Source organism: Taudactylus pleione, unplaced genomic scaffold, assembly GCF_031769625.1.
Source record: "Taudactylus pleione unplaced genomic scaffold, aTauple2 ptg000326l, whole genome shotgun sequence".
In the NCBI taxonomy this organism is placed as follows: Eukaryota; Metazoa; Chordata; class Amphibia; order Anura; family Myobatrachidae; genus Taudactylus; species Taudactylus pleione.
In genome coordinates, this window is record NW_028284727.1 from 1,169,996 (window position 1) to 1,184,632 (window position 14,637).

The following is a 14,637-nucleotide window of genomic DNA, read 5'->3' on the forward strand; positions in this document are numbered from 1 at the left end:
TGAGGACACATCTGTAGGAAAGTTTGCTAGTTCAATCTAGATATATGCTTGTAATTTTCATGAATTGCCCAAATTTGTCTTCACACAAGATCTAATTTTGCTGTACATGTAAAATTTTATCTCTCTCTATTATTACAGTTTTTGTTCTATTTATACTATTTATATGTCTTGCGAAACCTATATCGGACACATTAAATCTGCAATTATCATTCATTATTATCTAGATTTGTTCTCCATTCCAGTTGTACTCCTGTTTGGACTCAACCCAAAATTGATCCAGCGTTCAGTAACAGCAGTTTATTCTGTTTTTTAATACTCAAACAATAGGAATTCAAACAAACCCCCAAACGTCACGCTGCATGCAGAAGAAAAAGCTGTGACATACCCCATGTGTCTGCAGAGATAAAGGAGTGATGCAGCGTTTTTCCCATTCGTTGGGACGCGGCTCAGGTGTAGATTCCATGAAACTGCGCTTGAGCTCACTAATGCTAGCCTGATGTTTCAATATCTCATCTGGTGATTTATCGAGATCCTAGCAATGGGTTATGTGAAAAAAATATATATAAAATAAAAGAGACATACAGCTTGATAACACAAAATTTGATTAAAACACATAAGCCCTTCTACAGGCTGAAATGCATTACAGACAAATGTTTGATCTGAGAAAATGCCTAGTAAGTAACTCTAAATACATGTAATGGTGTAATTTAGACTGGACCCAACAAGCCAGATAGCACAGCAAGTATGGATACGAGAGCCACCCCAGAGCCGATAAACATTAAAGAACTATCAGATTTTGATAGTGCGAAATTGTAAATTCATTTGAACTTATCTGACTACACCGGGTAATTGACTAACCATGCCAATAATCCATTAGGTCAGTCTATTGCAGTCCAAACTCTAAAGAGCTGGTTACTTTTCTTTTGACCACACACTTTTAAGGTCAAACCTGATAGAGATCCAGCTGATGGACAGACCGATTGGCCCATGTATTGGAACAATTACCGTCCATATGAAATATCACAAACTAACTTAAGCCACGTATACTCTAGCCGATATTATGAGCGATTGAACGATATCATTATCGTTCACAATATCAGCCAGTGTGTATGTCGTCAACGACCAGCGATGCGCTGGTCGTTGACGACATTATTCATCGCCCAAACCTGCAGTCCAACCTGACGATATTGTCAGGTTGTGCAGGTTCGGGGATGAGGGAGGGTGCCGGCACTGAGCGATAACGTTAATATCATCGCTCAATGTGTGTGATCAATGTCGTTAACGACATTCAGCACACCACTGCCGGGAAAACACTAAACGATATTGCTCAGTGAGAATATCGTTTAGTGTGTGCACAGCTTAATACTGCTCAAGGGAGACACCGGTAGTTATTAGTCTATTTTCTCAAATATGTTTAAGTTAAAATCAAGAAATACCTTCATAATATAAAGCGGAAAGACCAGGGCATTGATAAACAATCGGTGCTCAGTTAAATTGGTCTTGTATAAAAAGGGATTTTTTTATGGAATCAGAATACAATTTTGCAAAGCATATGACCAATTTGAGACTGAATAGTGTTACAAAGGACACGCTCATCAGATCAGACATTTCTCTTAAACACAACTGTTATATCGTTATCAAAGTCAGCTCTGGCTTTGAACATTGACTAAATAATTGTGCATAACCTTTTTCCAAGTAAATAATGAGGAAAAACACAATTCCTCCTTTGTTTACAGCAAGTCAGAGCAAACCTTTGATGCACAAACTTATTTTTTAGTAGGTCAGTCTAGAAAACGACAGAGCTTGTTAAGAAAGCTGCAAAAAAGCAACATCAATGATTAGTTTGGTTATTATAACTTTGCAAATGTCACAGAGCTAAAGAGAGACAGAACCAGATTATGCAATAGGAATCTAAACAAAATACAGCAATGTGCTGCTGTGATAGAGGGATTGGTGGAGAGAGTTGCGAAAACGCATTAACAATTAAGTTTCCTAACTCAATGTGGTCAGTTTTTGGGTTGATTAGCTTTATTGTTAAATCCATAAAAAAAAAAAAAAAACATTAAAAAAAAAAGTAACATTTTATTTGCTTTATCTTTTGTTCTAATGTCATGATAAAGTACTGGCTTAATGAGAGGCTATGGCAGCTAAGGTTTTACATAAACTACATAGAGAGGATTTTACTGACTGTCAATTATGGTTAAACAACTGCACCAATAGGAATGGAGCTATAGGGTGGTCACATGATAAATACATTAGTCAACAATGTTTCCTACCGTAGTTTCAAATAACAAGGTTTAGTTTAACATCTACACAGGACTACTATTGCCAGGTGTAGAGTAAGTCTAGTTTTCAGGTAGACAAAGTACAAGTCACAGCATGCACTCTTCTCTGGCAGATTTCCCCACCCCGTCAGCCATGCATTTCATGCACTGTGTCCTTAGCAGCAGCCCGCGCGTGGCAGCCCCAATCTTGCAGCCGTGGCAGATCACGAGTACACGTTGCTTTTATACAAACCTCCAACATTAAATTGCTATGCCTCACATAAATATTTTCTCCTCGGATTCGCAAGCACTTGCTCTGTGAAATTAAAATTGAAGATGGAAATATATAATGCAAAATAAAACAAGCAGCATTTGGTATGAATAGATGGACGGACATGTAAAGCTTCAGATTAAATCTGCTTAGACAGGATTCATAAACTGTGAGGTCTATGTCACCCGAAATGTTTAAATCAATCCAAGCATACCAAAATGAACAGCAAGGGGGCGAGCTACACCAAACGTTTAACTACATACATCCTGGCAGAACAGCATTCAACACCTGTTGTATTGGGGTCTCATCCTCTTCTTTCTCCACCTGCGCCATGCATTATATGTCACCAGTAGTAAAATAAACAAGGATTAGTGCACACGTTTAATGTGCAAAGCATTTACCAACAGCATAGACTTCCTACAGATCTTCATTGTGTTCTGTGACAGGAACTGATATATAGTCACTTTGGTACTGCTTCACCTATAAAATTGTAGAAATGACTAAAGCAATAACTGGCAAAAGGTGAAATGAATGGGTGAAATCCTCAAAACGGGCCTGCAAGCCTATTTTATACTTATTCTAAATATTCTTGTTTAAGCGCAATGTAATAAACATGAATATACTGCAAATTAGCTATTATTCCTATGAAAGAGGAGGGTAAATCTAGTCTACGTAATAAGATATAGGTGAATGTCCTACTTAACCTTGCTTACAGTAAGTAGGTTAGCGGTTTAGTTTTTATTGTAAACATAGTCCTTCCAACACATAAGTGGGGTTATTGACCTAACAGGTCCGCTTTACAAATAAGAAACCAAATAGCACCATACTGGTAGTTTTCTGGTCAGAATACACGGCTGTAGCCATATTCTCCTCTGTAACATACTGTACAGCATAGGGAAGATACATCATCTGACATGCAACTAATTATACCAAATATACAAGATTTAAAAAAAAAAAAAAGACGCACTCTAATTTTGCTTTTGTTATAAGATAGGCCTGTGTGAAATATAAATTTCATGAAATATATATGTGTGAAAACAATGGTGGATATGTACATACTTTGAGATTACACCTTGATATCAGATCCGAATAGACATATCCTTATAAGAATTCACACTAGAAGAAATTTCTTAAAACATTTTGAAACCTTGGGCAACATTTACTAAGCGGCGGTTTGACGGCAGGTTCTATTCTATTCTAAACCCTGGCAGTTTGGTGGCGGTTTCTATTCTATTCTAAACCCCGAGGGTTTGGTGGCGGGTACTACTCTGTTCTAAACCCAGGGGGTTTGGTAGCGGTTTCTAAATGACAGCCCTGTTCTATTCTATTCTAAAATGTGTTTTGATAGCAATTTTGCTGCGGTTTTGGCCTTAGTATATCTGCAGATAGCAAAACCGCCGCCAAACCACAGTCAAAACACATTTCAGAATAGAATAGAACAGGGCTGTCATTTAGAAACCATTGCAAAACCACCACCAAAGCCCCTGGGTTTAGAATAGAATAGAACCCGCCACCAATCCGCCGGGGTTTAGAATAGAATAGAACCCGCCACCAAACCCCCGGGGTTTAGAATAGAACCTGCCGTCAAACCGCCGGTTAGTAAATTTTGCCCCATGTCTCTAAAGTCTTTCACTGTATAATTATATTTTATAATATAGATGTGCTTCTTAATACAAAGGTTTAGATGAGGTGTTAAAATAAACTAGGAAACTGTTTTATTAATGTCTGCATTTTACTATGCACTATTATGTGTTGAGATAAAAAAAATGGAAACAATGTTCCTTGCATGTGATATTAATGACTGCTAACAGAAAGAAATGTGCGTTCCAATTACCAAACAGAAGTGAAAACTGGGTGCAAGTGGCAGCCTTAGGCAGTAGTGATACACACCTCTTCCTCTGCTTTGTCATTTAGGTCATGGTCATAAAAGGAGCCCAATGAAGTCACCTTAGGCTCCAGGTAGCAGAGAGACAGAGCAAGAGGAAGGGAAAGGGTCAATGAAAATGGGACAGACTGGGAGGCAGAGAGGAGAAGCACAAATATGAGGAGGAGAGAAGGTATGAAGGAAGGAGACGTTAGCAGAACATAGCGTTGGAGGGTTGATGGGAGGAAAGAGACGCAAACCTCTGGGAGACTGGGGAAACTAATGTATCCATCCTCATCAAGCAAGGAAGGGAATTTCAGGGGGAAAATTTTGCAAAAGCTGAATGAAAAGAAGCCACATTCGGCGGTTTTATAGTTAAAAGACAGATTTGTGTAGACTGCAAGAGGAGAAAAATGGCTGCCTGCATGGGTGGTGGATTCCAGCATTTTAGGTGGTAAGTCACGAGTCGATAACATCCCATTTGTTTTATACTCTTTGAGATCTAGATCAACACCACTAAAGTTTTCATACTGATCCTCCACTGCATCATCCTCTGAAATATCTGAAAAGACGTCCATCTCAGGGATGGAGGCCAGGTTTGCGGAAATGGTATGAGTGCAGTGAATGGGTGACTGTGATGATGGGTGACTCGGCTATTTGAACCACACCAGCAGCAGGTGGATATGAGCGTGTTTTAAAATACAATATTGTAGAAAACAAAAAGTGAAAAGAATGTGCACGCAATAGGAACAGAGAAAGAAGAAAAACAAATAGAAAAAGTGTTAGTTAGAGGTAAGTTTGAGCAGACACAAAACTTTGCAATTCTAAATTAAAATTTCCTGTGTAATGCAAAGGGAAAAATACCCCACTGTATAGATCACATCTATCCCATTAACAATTTCTAATAAACTTTTATAACCTACTTTGAAAGCCTATCAATCAAAATATTCTATGGTTGGCTTTTGGCTAATAACCACATACAATATGGAGACCTAGGGAAACCTCCGAAAATCTGGAGAACCCTACAGATCAAATGTATACTGATTCCTACCTGTCCTGGGCTGGAGACAGATAGTTTTTAATTTTTTTCTTTTCTTCCCAAAGAGGGAGCATAATCAGTTATTTTCTTAGTTGTACTGTGATCCATGAACTGAACTCTACCCATATTTATAACTAACAATAGAAAGTACTGTATCACATTTATGCAGGTAGGACTGGGGAGACATAATTTACATTAATTAGGAGAATTTAAAATGGATGCAACATCTCATCCTATTGTACGTAAACCATAAATGAAAGGCTAATGAGATCTCTCTTAAGTTTCAATTGTAAACTGCATAAAATGTTTTTTTAAGAACTTTTCAAAAATATTTTGTAAAAGTGAAAAAAAAAATACATGTGTTAAAATAGACTTGCATTTTAATGATAATCCAACTTGGATGATAAAAATAGACAATTCAAAATGGCAATTAGAGGAAAAACTCTTGATGTTTTGCTACGTGAGGCACAATACTAAGCACTTCACACAATAAGCACAAGCACATTTAGGGCACATACAGTATGTTTCATGGGAACTAAAAGGATCTTAACAAAGACCTTAGCATTGTCACTTGCATTAGAAATCCACAACTGAAAGTTTTCTAACACTTGTTGTACATGAACATTCTGTTGATAAGTGAAGATGGACAAATTAAAAAAACAAAAAAAAATGATATAATAGCAATGAGTAGAAACAAGGAATATTGTGTTTTGTATCGTACATTAAACGTTTAAAATAGATACATATACCCTGTATAGCAATATCTCTAGTGGCGTTGTGTGCTCCCTCTCTCTCTATATATAAAAAAAAATTATATATATATATATTTTATCTGATTGCTTGCATATGTGCAGTGAATGCAACTACAACCAACATTAGAAACATGAGGCACAATTAGCCAATTAGAAGAAAAAAATAATAATATGGACATGAAAGCTTACATAAAAACGTAACATTGTTTATCTGACACAGCAAACATGATTTTATTGAACTGGTCTTACTTGACCTTACCTTTGCATCATTGGAGAATACGATTGGAGTGCTGGTTGTTGGTATTCCATCCCGAGTTCCTTGAGCTGCAGCCTCTGGGCCTGAGACTACACCATCAATATCACTGCCTGCCTCACAAACAGGAAATTCCTTCAGCAGGCTCTGGTCTGTGATGCTTCCAATAGGAGCTGTTAGTGTAAGAAGAATAAATAGGATGTCAGCATTGCTTGGTAAAGACACAGGAACTAAAAAAAAAATTAATGACTTCGTCCTCCCTCACACAAAATGCATTAATTGTTGTATTTTTTTTTCATTGTATATATATTACATTTGAAATATTAAATCTGTTCCAGAAAATTATATATCCTAGATGAGCAATATCTGAACAAGTCCCTACACTATTTTATATATTGTGACACAGTTAGGTTAGGGCACAATATAGGTAAGTCCTGCTAATATTTAGACTGTGTAGTGCAGCTTTGGTTCATTTTTGGGGTGTGGGTCCCCCTAGATTGCTTTGCTGATCTGCTTCAGGGCACCGCAGTATAACACATTTTCCTTTAACACATTTTAATACTTCACTGTCTGTTTCCTTTATATATATATGTATTTCACTTTTTTATTTTTATGCTTTATATGTGGCCAGCGGCTGCTCTTAACACTTCACTTTTCTTATTAGAGCGGTGTTTTGGGGTGGATTGGCTGGGCTTGTTTGGGGGTATCCTGCGCTCTGGATTTGAGCCTTAGTATGTTAGGGACCTGCCCGACACGAGGTTACCCGGATATGGTGGGCAGGCCCATAAGCTTGGCCAAGATTATGCCAAAAACCTCTATTGTATTTACTGCAAAATGTATTTATTTATATATAATCAGTTAATTTGGAGTTGTGCACCTGTATTTTTTCTTTGCTTGGTAAAGACACAGGAACTAAAAAAAAAAATTAATGACTTCGTCCTCCCTCACACAAAATGCATTCATTGTTGTATTTTTTTTTTCATTGTATATATATTACATTTGAAATATTAAATCTGTTCCAGAAAATTATATATCCTAGATGAGCAATATCTGAACAAGTCACTACACTATTTTATATATATATTGTGAAACAGTTAGGTTAGGGGGTCCCTCTCCTGGGTAGAGGACTCCTTCCTTACACACACACACACAGCAGCAGGGAAGCAGCACACCAGTCTGGATGCAAGTACAAGCTGGTCGGCGCCAGTCTTTATTGTACAATGTCAGAAATAACAAAGAAAACATAAACATAAATCCTAGCCCTGTCGGGGCACTAACTTCACAGGTAGTTCCCTCACTACCAGAACCTGGCAGGGCCTAATACCCTCGCCAGCAACAAAGGCACAGCACAACACTCACAGTTAGGTTTTCAAGTGTCTCTGAGCAAACTCCCTGTCTGCTCTCCCAGGTGAGACAATCAGCCCTCAACACACTAGGCTTATATTGGCGACTCTCAGGTGGAAACCCTAACAAGCCTGTTACCAGGCTAAGAGAACCAAAACCTGGAGTGGCCGTGGGTGGAGCCCTCCCTCTCCTCTCACCCACAACCCCCAGGTCCCAAACCGGCTTTTCAAAAAGCCGAGACTCAAGCCTGCTACACTGCAGACTTTCTCCTGGAGGTTTAGAACACATAAGACAGGAATCTGGGACAAATGTACCTGCCACAGACCACTTTACCAATGATCCTATCACATATCCCCCCCCTTTGTTTCGACCTGTGGGGCGGAACAACTGAAGCCCCCAAACAATGAACGCGTGACAACACGTCAGCATTGGCCAGCTGGCTTCCTGGCCTGTTTTCCACTGAAAATTTAAAAGTTTGTAACGCCAAGAACCATCTCGTAATTCTCGCATTACTGTCTTTATTTTCGGACATCCACTTCAAAGGGGCATGGTCAGTGATCAATTTGAACTTTCTTCCAACCAAGTAGTACCTGAGAGCCTCTAACGCCCACTTTATGGCCAACGCCTCCTTCTCCACTGTGGTATAGTTTCTCTCATGTACATTCAACTTTCTGCTTAGATAGAAAATAGGGTGTTCCTCACCCTCCTTGTTCTGGGACAGGACCGCTCCTATACCTACTTCTGATGCATCGGTTTGTACTATGAATTCCCTGACTTTTACCAAAGTAGGGTCATTCAACTGCTCCACGGCAAAGACCTCTCTTCTGACCTCTAAATCAGGCAGACGATCACTTGGCCCAACAACACTTCCCACCTCAATGGGAGGCACATCAGTTGGCGGGCCACCGTCACGTTCCGCATTCTCTAGTTCGCCAACCCTAGTAGAAAAAGGGAATAACTCTGACTCAGAAGAAACTCTCTCCTCTACTACATCGACAACCTTCTCAAATATATCGGGGTTGTTCCCCTCTGGAACAAAACTGCTCACTTCTGGAAGTTGTGGGAAAGCCAAGTCTCTCCCCAATATTGCATCGTACACCAGACCATGCACCAAACCCACAGAAACTATAGCAGAGCCACATGGTGTCTCGATGTTCACCTCGGCCGTAACATAATATCGAGTATCCCCATGTATGCAGGTCACACCAACAGTTTTTCCTGTATGCCTCAAGGGGTTCACCAGCTCAGCTTTTATAAGTGTCACCAAGCTACCAGAGTCTAACAGTGCCTCTACTCGGTTGCCATCTACAGTGAGTACACACATGTGCTTATCAGTCTCAGCCTGCCGGTCAGCCGTACAGGCTGTCTGTGCAAAGAAAGACCCCCTGCGGTAGACATGAGCAGTATCACATTGCATAGGTTCAGTTGTAAGTGAACAATTAGCGGCAATATGGCCGAAGCCACCACATCGGAAACACTGAGTCATATTAATGTCTAGTCGTTTACGGGGCAAGAACCTTCCTGGCCTGGCAGGCCTGCCTCCAGGTTCTACACCCTCAGTCTTAAGTACATTCCACCGCCCAGCACCCTTCTCCCCTGGAACAGTCTTACCAGTGTCTGTGGGAGTTCGCCGGTGCACCATCGGGGCTCGGTGGGGCATACTCATCAGCTCCTCAGCCGCCACGTACCTCTCCACCAGCTCGACCAACTGGTCCGCGGACTTAGGGTCTGCATGGCTCACCCACTTGCGCAGAGTCACAGGTAATGATCGCAAGTACCGTTCCATCACGACCCTTTCCACGATCTGTGGTCCCGTCAGCGTCTCGGGCTGTAGCCATTTTGAGGACAGATGGACGAGGTCAAGCATCTGTGAACGTGGAGGCTTGTTCCTATGGAACTCCCAGCGGTGGACCCATTGGGCTCCCAAGGTGGTGACTCCCAAGCGAGTTAGGATCTCCTGTTTTAGTTTTTTATAGTCCTTGGCATCAGCCAGGCATAAGTCGAAATATGCTTTTTGTGGCTCCCCAGACAAAAAAGGTGCCACCAGACTTGCCCACTGCTCCTTGGGCCAACTCTCCCTTTCGGCCGTTCTTTCAAATGCGGCGAGATATGCCTCCACATCATCGCCCGAAGTCATCTTTTGAAGGAAGTGACTGGCTCGTACGGAGTGAGTGGGGGTGGGAGGACCAGTAGCAACATCTCTGGGCCGGGCGACCAGGTGCTGTACCACCTCTCTTATGGCCTGGCTGTTCTCCGCTAAGGCCTGGCGGGTTTCCTCAATGGAGACCTGTTGAAGTCTGTTAGTCTCCTGCTGAGCTGCTGTAGCTTCCTGCTGAGCCCTGGTAGATTCCTGCTGAGCTGCTGTAGCTTTGAGCAAGGCCATAATAATGTCCTCCATTTTGTCCAGGGGTGTAGGTTGGAAGCTGAACCTTGCCTCTCTGAGCATTGGCTGACGCCTCCTCTATGGGACTCCAAGGACACAGTGTTATTTCCACACTCACAAATTGGGTGTCTGTCCCTTTAATTTTTAAATGGAAAGTTTTCCTCTTGCTGCAACTTTAGTGTGTGTGGTTGCCCGCATTCTCCACCATATTGTGACACAGTTAGGTTAGGGGGTCCCTCTCCTGGGTAGAGGACTCCTTCCTTACACACACACACAGCAGCAGGGAAGCAGCACACCAGTCTGGATGCAAGTACAAGCTGGTCGGCGCCAGTCTTTATTGTACAATGTCAGAAATAACAAAGAAAACATAAACATAAATCCTAGCCCTGTCGGGGCACTAACTTCACAGGTAGTTCCCTCACTACCAGAACCTGGCAGGGCCTAATACCCTCGCCAGCAACAAAGGCACAGCACAACACTCACAGTTAGGTTTTCAAGTGTCTCTGAGCAAACTCCCTGTCTGCTCTCCCAGGTGAGACAATCAGCCCTCAACACACTAGGCTTATATTGGCCACTCTCAGGTGGAAACCCTAACAAGCCTGTTACCAGGCTAAGAGAACCAAAACCTGGAGTGGCCGTGGGTGGAGCCCTCCCTCTCCTCTCACCCACAACCCCCAGGTCCCAAACCGGCTTTTCAAAAAGCCGAGACTCAAGCCTGCTACACTGCAGACTTTCTCCTGGAAGTTTAAAACACATAAGACAGGAATCTGGGACAAATGTACCTGCCACAGACCACTATACCAATGATCCTATCACTATATATATATATATATATATATATATACACACACATATATACACACACACACACACATATATATATATATATATATATATATATATATACATATATACACACACCCACATATATATATATATATATATATATATATACACATATATACACACACACACATATATATATATATATATATATATATATAATATGAGATATGGTAAGAACTTACCCTTGTTATCTCTATTTCTACGAAGTCCATAGGGTTCCACAGGATACCTTGGGTATAGGTGTGACGTCAGTCGCAGGGCACCAAAGAGTTAAGCTTTCAGCCTCCCAGGATGCACTAGGTCCCCCTCCTATACCCCGCCCCCGGGCCAAGGCACCTCAGTTAGTTACCAAGCCATAGGCCGGAGGAGGAGAAGGAAGAGAGAGAACAAAGATCTGGACACATACAAGAATCACATTCTCACCAGAGGGAGACGGAAAACCGGTGACCAGAGCAAAGCCCATCTGCAGCACAGGTGCGACAGGGCGGGAGTCCTGTGGAACCCTATGGACTTCGTAGAAATAGAGATAACAAGGGTAAGTTCTTACCATATCTCATATTTTCTACTTCAGGGTCCATAGGGTATCCACAGGATACCTTGGGGATGTCCCAAAGCAGTATCCTTTAAGGGTGGGGACGCTCCTGTGCAGAAAGGAGAATCCGCCGCCCGAAGGAAGCATCCTGAGAGGCGAAGGTGTCAAACCTGTAATACCTCACGAAGGTATGGACAGAAGACCACGTAGCAGCCATGCAGATCTGAACTGCCGAGGCACCACGTCGAGCTGCCCACGAAGGACCCACAGACCTAGTGGAATGAGCCTTCAGAGAAGGAGGGACCGGTAGGCCTTCATGAAGATAAGCTTCAGAAATAGCCATACGGATCCAGGCTGCCAAAGTTTGCTTTGAAGCAGGCCAACCCTTTTTACGGAAGCCAAAGAGGACAAACAAAGCGTCCGACTTCCTAAACGAAGAAGTGCGGTCAACATAAGTCCTTAAGGCCCGCACAACATCCAAAGAGGCCTCACCCACGGAAAGACCCGGTGAGTTAAAGGCCGGAACAACTATTTCCTCGTTAATATGAAACTGGGAAACAACTTTGGGAAGAAACTCGGGCCGAGTGCGGAGCACTGCCCTGTTCCCATAAAAAACCAAGAAAGGGGGTCTACAAGAAAGAGCCCCTAACTCAGAAACACGTCTGGCCGAAGCAATGGCCAGAAGGAAAACAGTCTTAGCTGTTAGCCATTTAAGATCCACTGAGCCCAGTGGTTCAAACGGCGGTCCTTGGAGAGCCCTCAGGACCACAGCCAAATCCCAAGGCGCCACAGGTGGAACAAAGGGCGGCTGAATGCGGAGAACACCCTGCATAAAGGTGCGCACATCCGGGATTGTAGCAATACTACGGTGAAACCAGACAGATAGGGCCGAAACCTGTACCTTCAAAGAAGCAAGGCGAAGCCCATGATCTAGTCCCGCTTGCAGGAAGGCGAGAATCCGAGACAGACGAAACTCCCGCGGTGCATAACCTCTCGGTCGACACCACTGGAAGAACGTATGCCACACGCGATGGTATATCCTCGCGGAAGACGGTTTCCGAGCTCGTAACATGGTACGCACCACAGAGCTGGAAAACCCCCGGGACCTCAGCATGGCCGTCTCAACAGCCACGCCGTCAAAGACAGCCGAGTCAGGTCCGGGTGAAGGCAAGGACCCTGAGACAGAAGGTCCGGTCGTAGCGGCAACCGCAGAGGAATGTCCACGGACAGACCCTGAAGGTCTGAGAACCAGTGCCGTCTGGGCCACGCGGGAGCTATCAACAGGAGCGTCCCTCCTTCCTGTTTGAATTTCCGGATTACCCGTGGAAGAAGGGAGACCGGAGGGAACAGGTATGCGAACCGGAACGTCCACCGGACGGACAGAGCATCCACCAGAGACACCCCTTCGTCTCTTGTGCGAGACCCGTACACCGGCAACTTGTTGTTGTGCCGGGACGCCATGAGGTCGATTTCTGGAAGACCCCACCTGTCCACCAGTAGTTGAAAAACGTCCGGGTGCAGGGACCACTCCCCCGGATGAACGTCCTGGCGACTTAGAAAGTCCGCCTCCCAATTGAGCACTCCCGGGATGAAGACCGCTGATATGGCCGGAAGATTGCGCTCCGCCCAAACCAGGATCCGAGAGACCTCTACGAGAGCCGCCCGACTGCGAGTTCCTCCTTGCCTGTTTATGTAGGCCACGGTGGTAGCGTTGTCCGACTGGACCTGCACCGGGCGACCCTGGAGAAACCGCTGTGCCTGCTGGAGAGCATTGAAGACCGCACAGAGTTCCAAGATATTTATTGGAAGCTCCGCTTCTGTCGGCGTCCACCTGCCCTGGAACAAGTGTGGACCCGAAACTGCTCCCCAGCCCCGAAGACTGGCGTCCGTTGTCAACAGGACCCAATTTGGAACCCAGAACGGACGTCCCTTGTTGAGGTGGGTCGTCTGTAACCACCACGTAAGGGACAGGCGAACCTCCTGGGTGAGCACAATCGTCTGGGACTTCAGAGACTGAGTCAGCCCGTTCCACTTGGACAGGATCAGGTGCTGCAGAGGTCTGGAGTGAAACTGGGCGTATTCCACCATGTCGAACACCGACACCATGGAGCCCAGTAACCTCATCGCCGAGTGTAAGGACACCCGGCGGCTGTGCAGACAACTGCGCACCCTTGACTGTAAAGCAGAAATCTTGTCCTCCGTCACGAAGATCCTTTGCTGTCCCGAGTCCAATAAGGCTCCAAGATGCAGAATCCTCCGAGACGGGATTAGAGTGGACTTCTGCCAGTTGATTAGCCAGCCGTGCCGTTGCAGCAGTGCAATGGTCAGGTCCAAGTGGCGTAACAGGAGCTCTGGAGATCCTGCCACCAATAACAGGTCGTCCAAATACGGCAACATGCGGACTCCCTGCAGCCGCAGAGAAGCCGCCATGACCGCCATCACCTTGGTGAAAACACGTGGTGCTGTTGCCAGGCCAAAAGGTAACGCCCGAAACTGGAAGTGGTCGCTGCTGATTGCAAACCTGAGGAACTGTTGATGGCGCCAAAGAATAGGGACATGCAGGTAAGCGTCCTGTATGTCCAATGACACCAAGTAGTCCCCAGGTTCCAGCGCCAGAATGATGGACCGTAGGGTCTCCATCCGAAACTTCGGGACCCGCAAAGACTTGTTGAGTGCTTTGAGGTTGAGAATCGGACGATATGACCCATTGGGTTTCTGTACCAAAAATAGATTTGAATAGAAACCCTGGCCCCTCTGGGAGAATGGAACCGCCACTATAACTCCAGCCTGGAGCATAGTGTGCAATACCTTCCGCAGCTCCGTAGCCTTGTTCCGGTCTGATGGGAGACCCGTGGTGAAGAAGCGAGCCGGGGGTCTGTGCCGGAAGGAGAGGGCGTATCCGTGGGAAACCACCTCCAGAACCCAAGTGTCTGTCGTAGTGGTCGACCAACACTGGGCGAACTGTAGCAGGCGGCCTCCCACCCTGGGATCCCCCAAAGGGAGGCCCGGACCGTCAGGCCGCAGGCTTGTCATCTGGCTTGGGGGCCGGACGTCTGGTACTCCATGCCTGCTTCCGGGGCTTGACCGAT

The 14,637-nt window shown here is 44.4% G+C and overlaps 1 protein-coding gene across 13 annotated transcripts in view; it reads right to left on the bottom strand.

Moving 5' to 3' along the window:
• The window catches only part of EPB41L2 (erythrocyte membrane protein band 4.1 like 2), a 258,307-nt gene that overhangs the window by 51,597 nt on the left and 192,073 nt on the right, over positions 1-14,637 (bottom strand). For 7 of the 13 annotated variants that reach the window (XM_088443083.1, XM_088443089.1, XM_088443082.1 and 4 more), the window contains exons 12-15: positions 6,450-6,616; positions 4,426-5,052; positions 2,824-2,859; positions 386-532 (exon numbers count right to left, since the gene is read on the bottom strand). In XM_088443083.1, the coding sequence (XP_088299209.1) occupies positions 386-532; positions 2,824-2,859; positions 4,426-5,052; positions 6,450-6,616 (977 nt within the window). Of the gene's footprint in view, positions 1-385; positions 533-2,517; positions 2,581-2,823; positions 2,860-4,425; positions 5,053-6,449; positions 6,617-14,637 lie in introns of all 13 variants that reach the window. The other 6 variants (XM_088443091.1, XM_088443086.1, XM_088443087.1 and 3 more) reach the window with 6 other exon arrangements.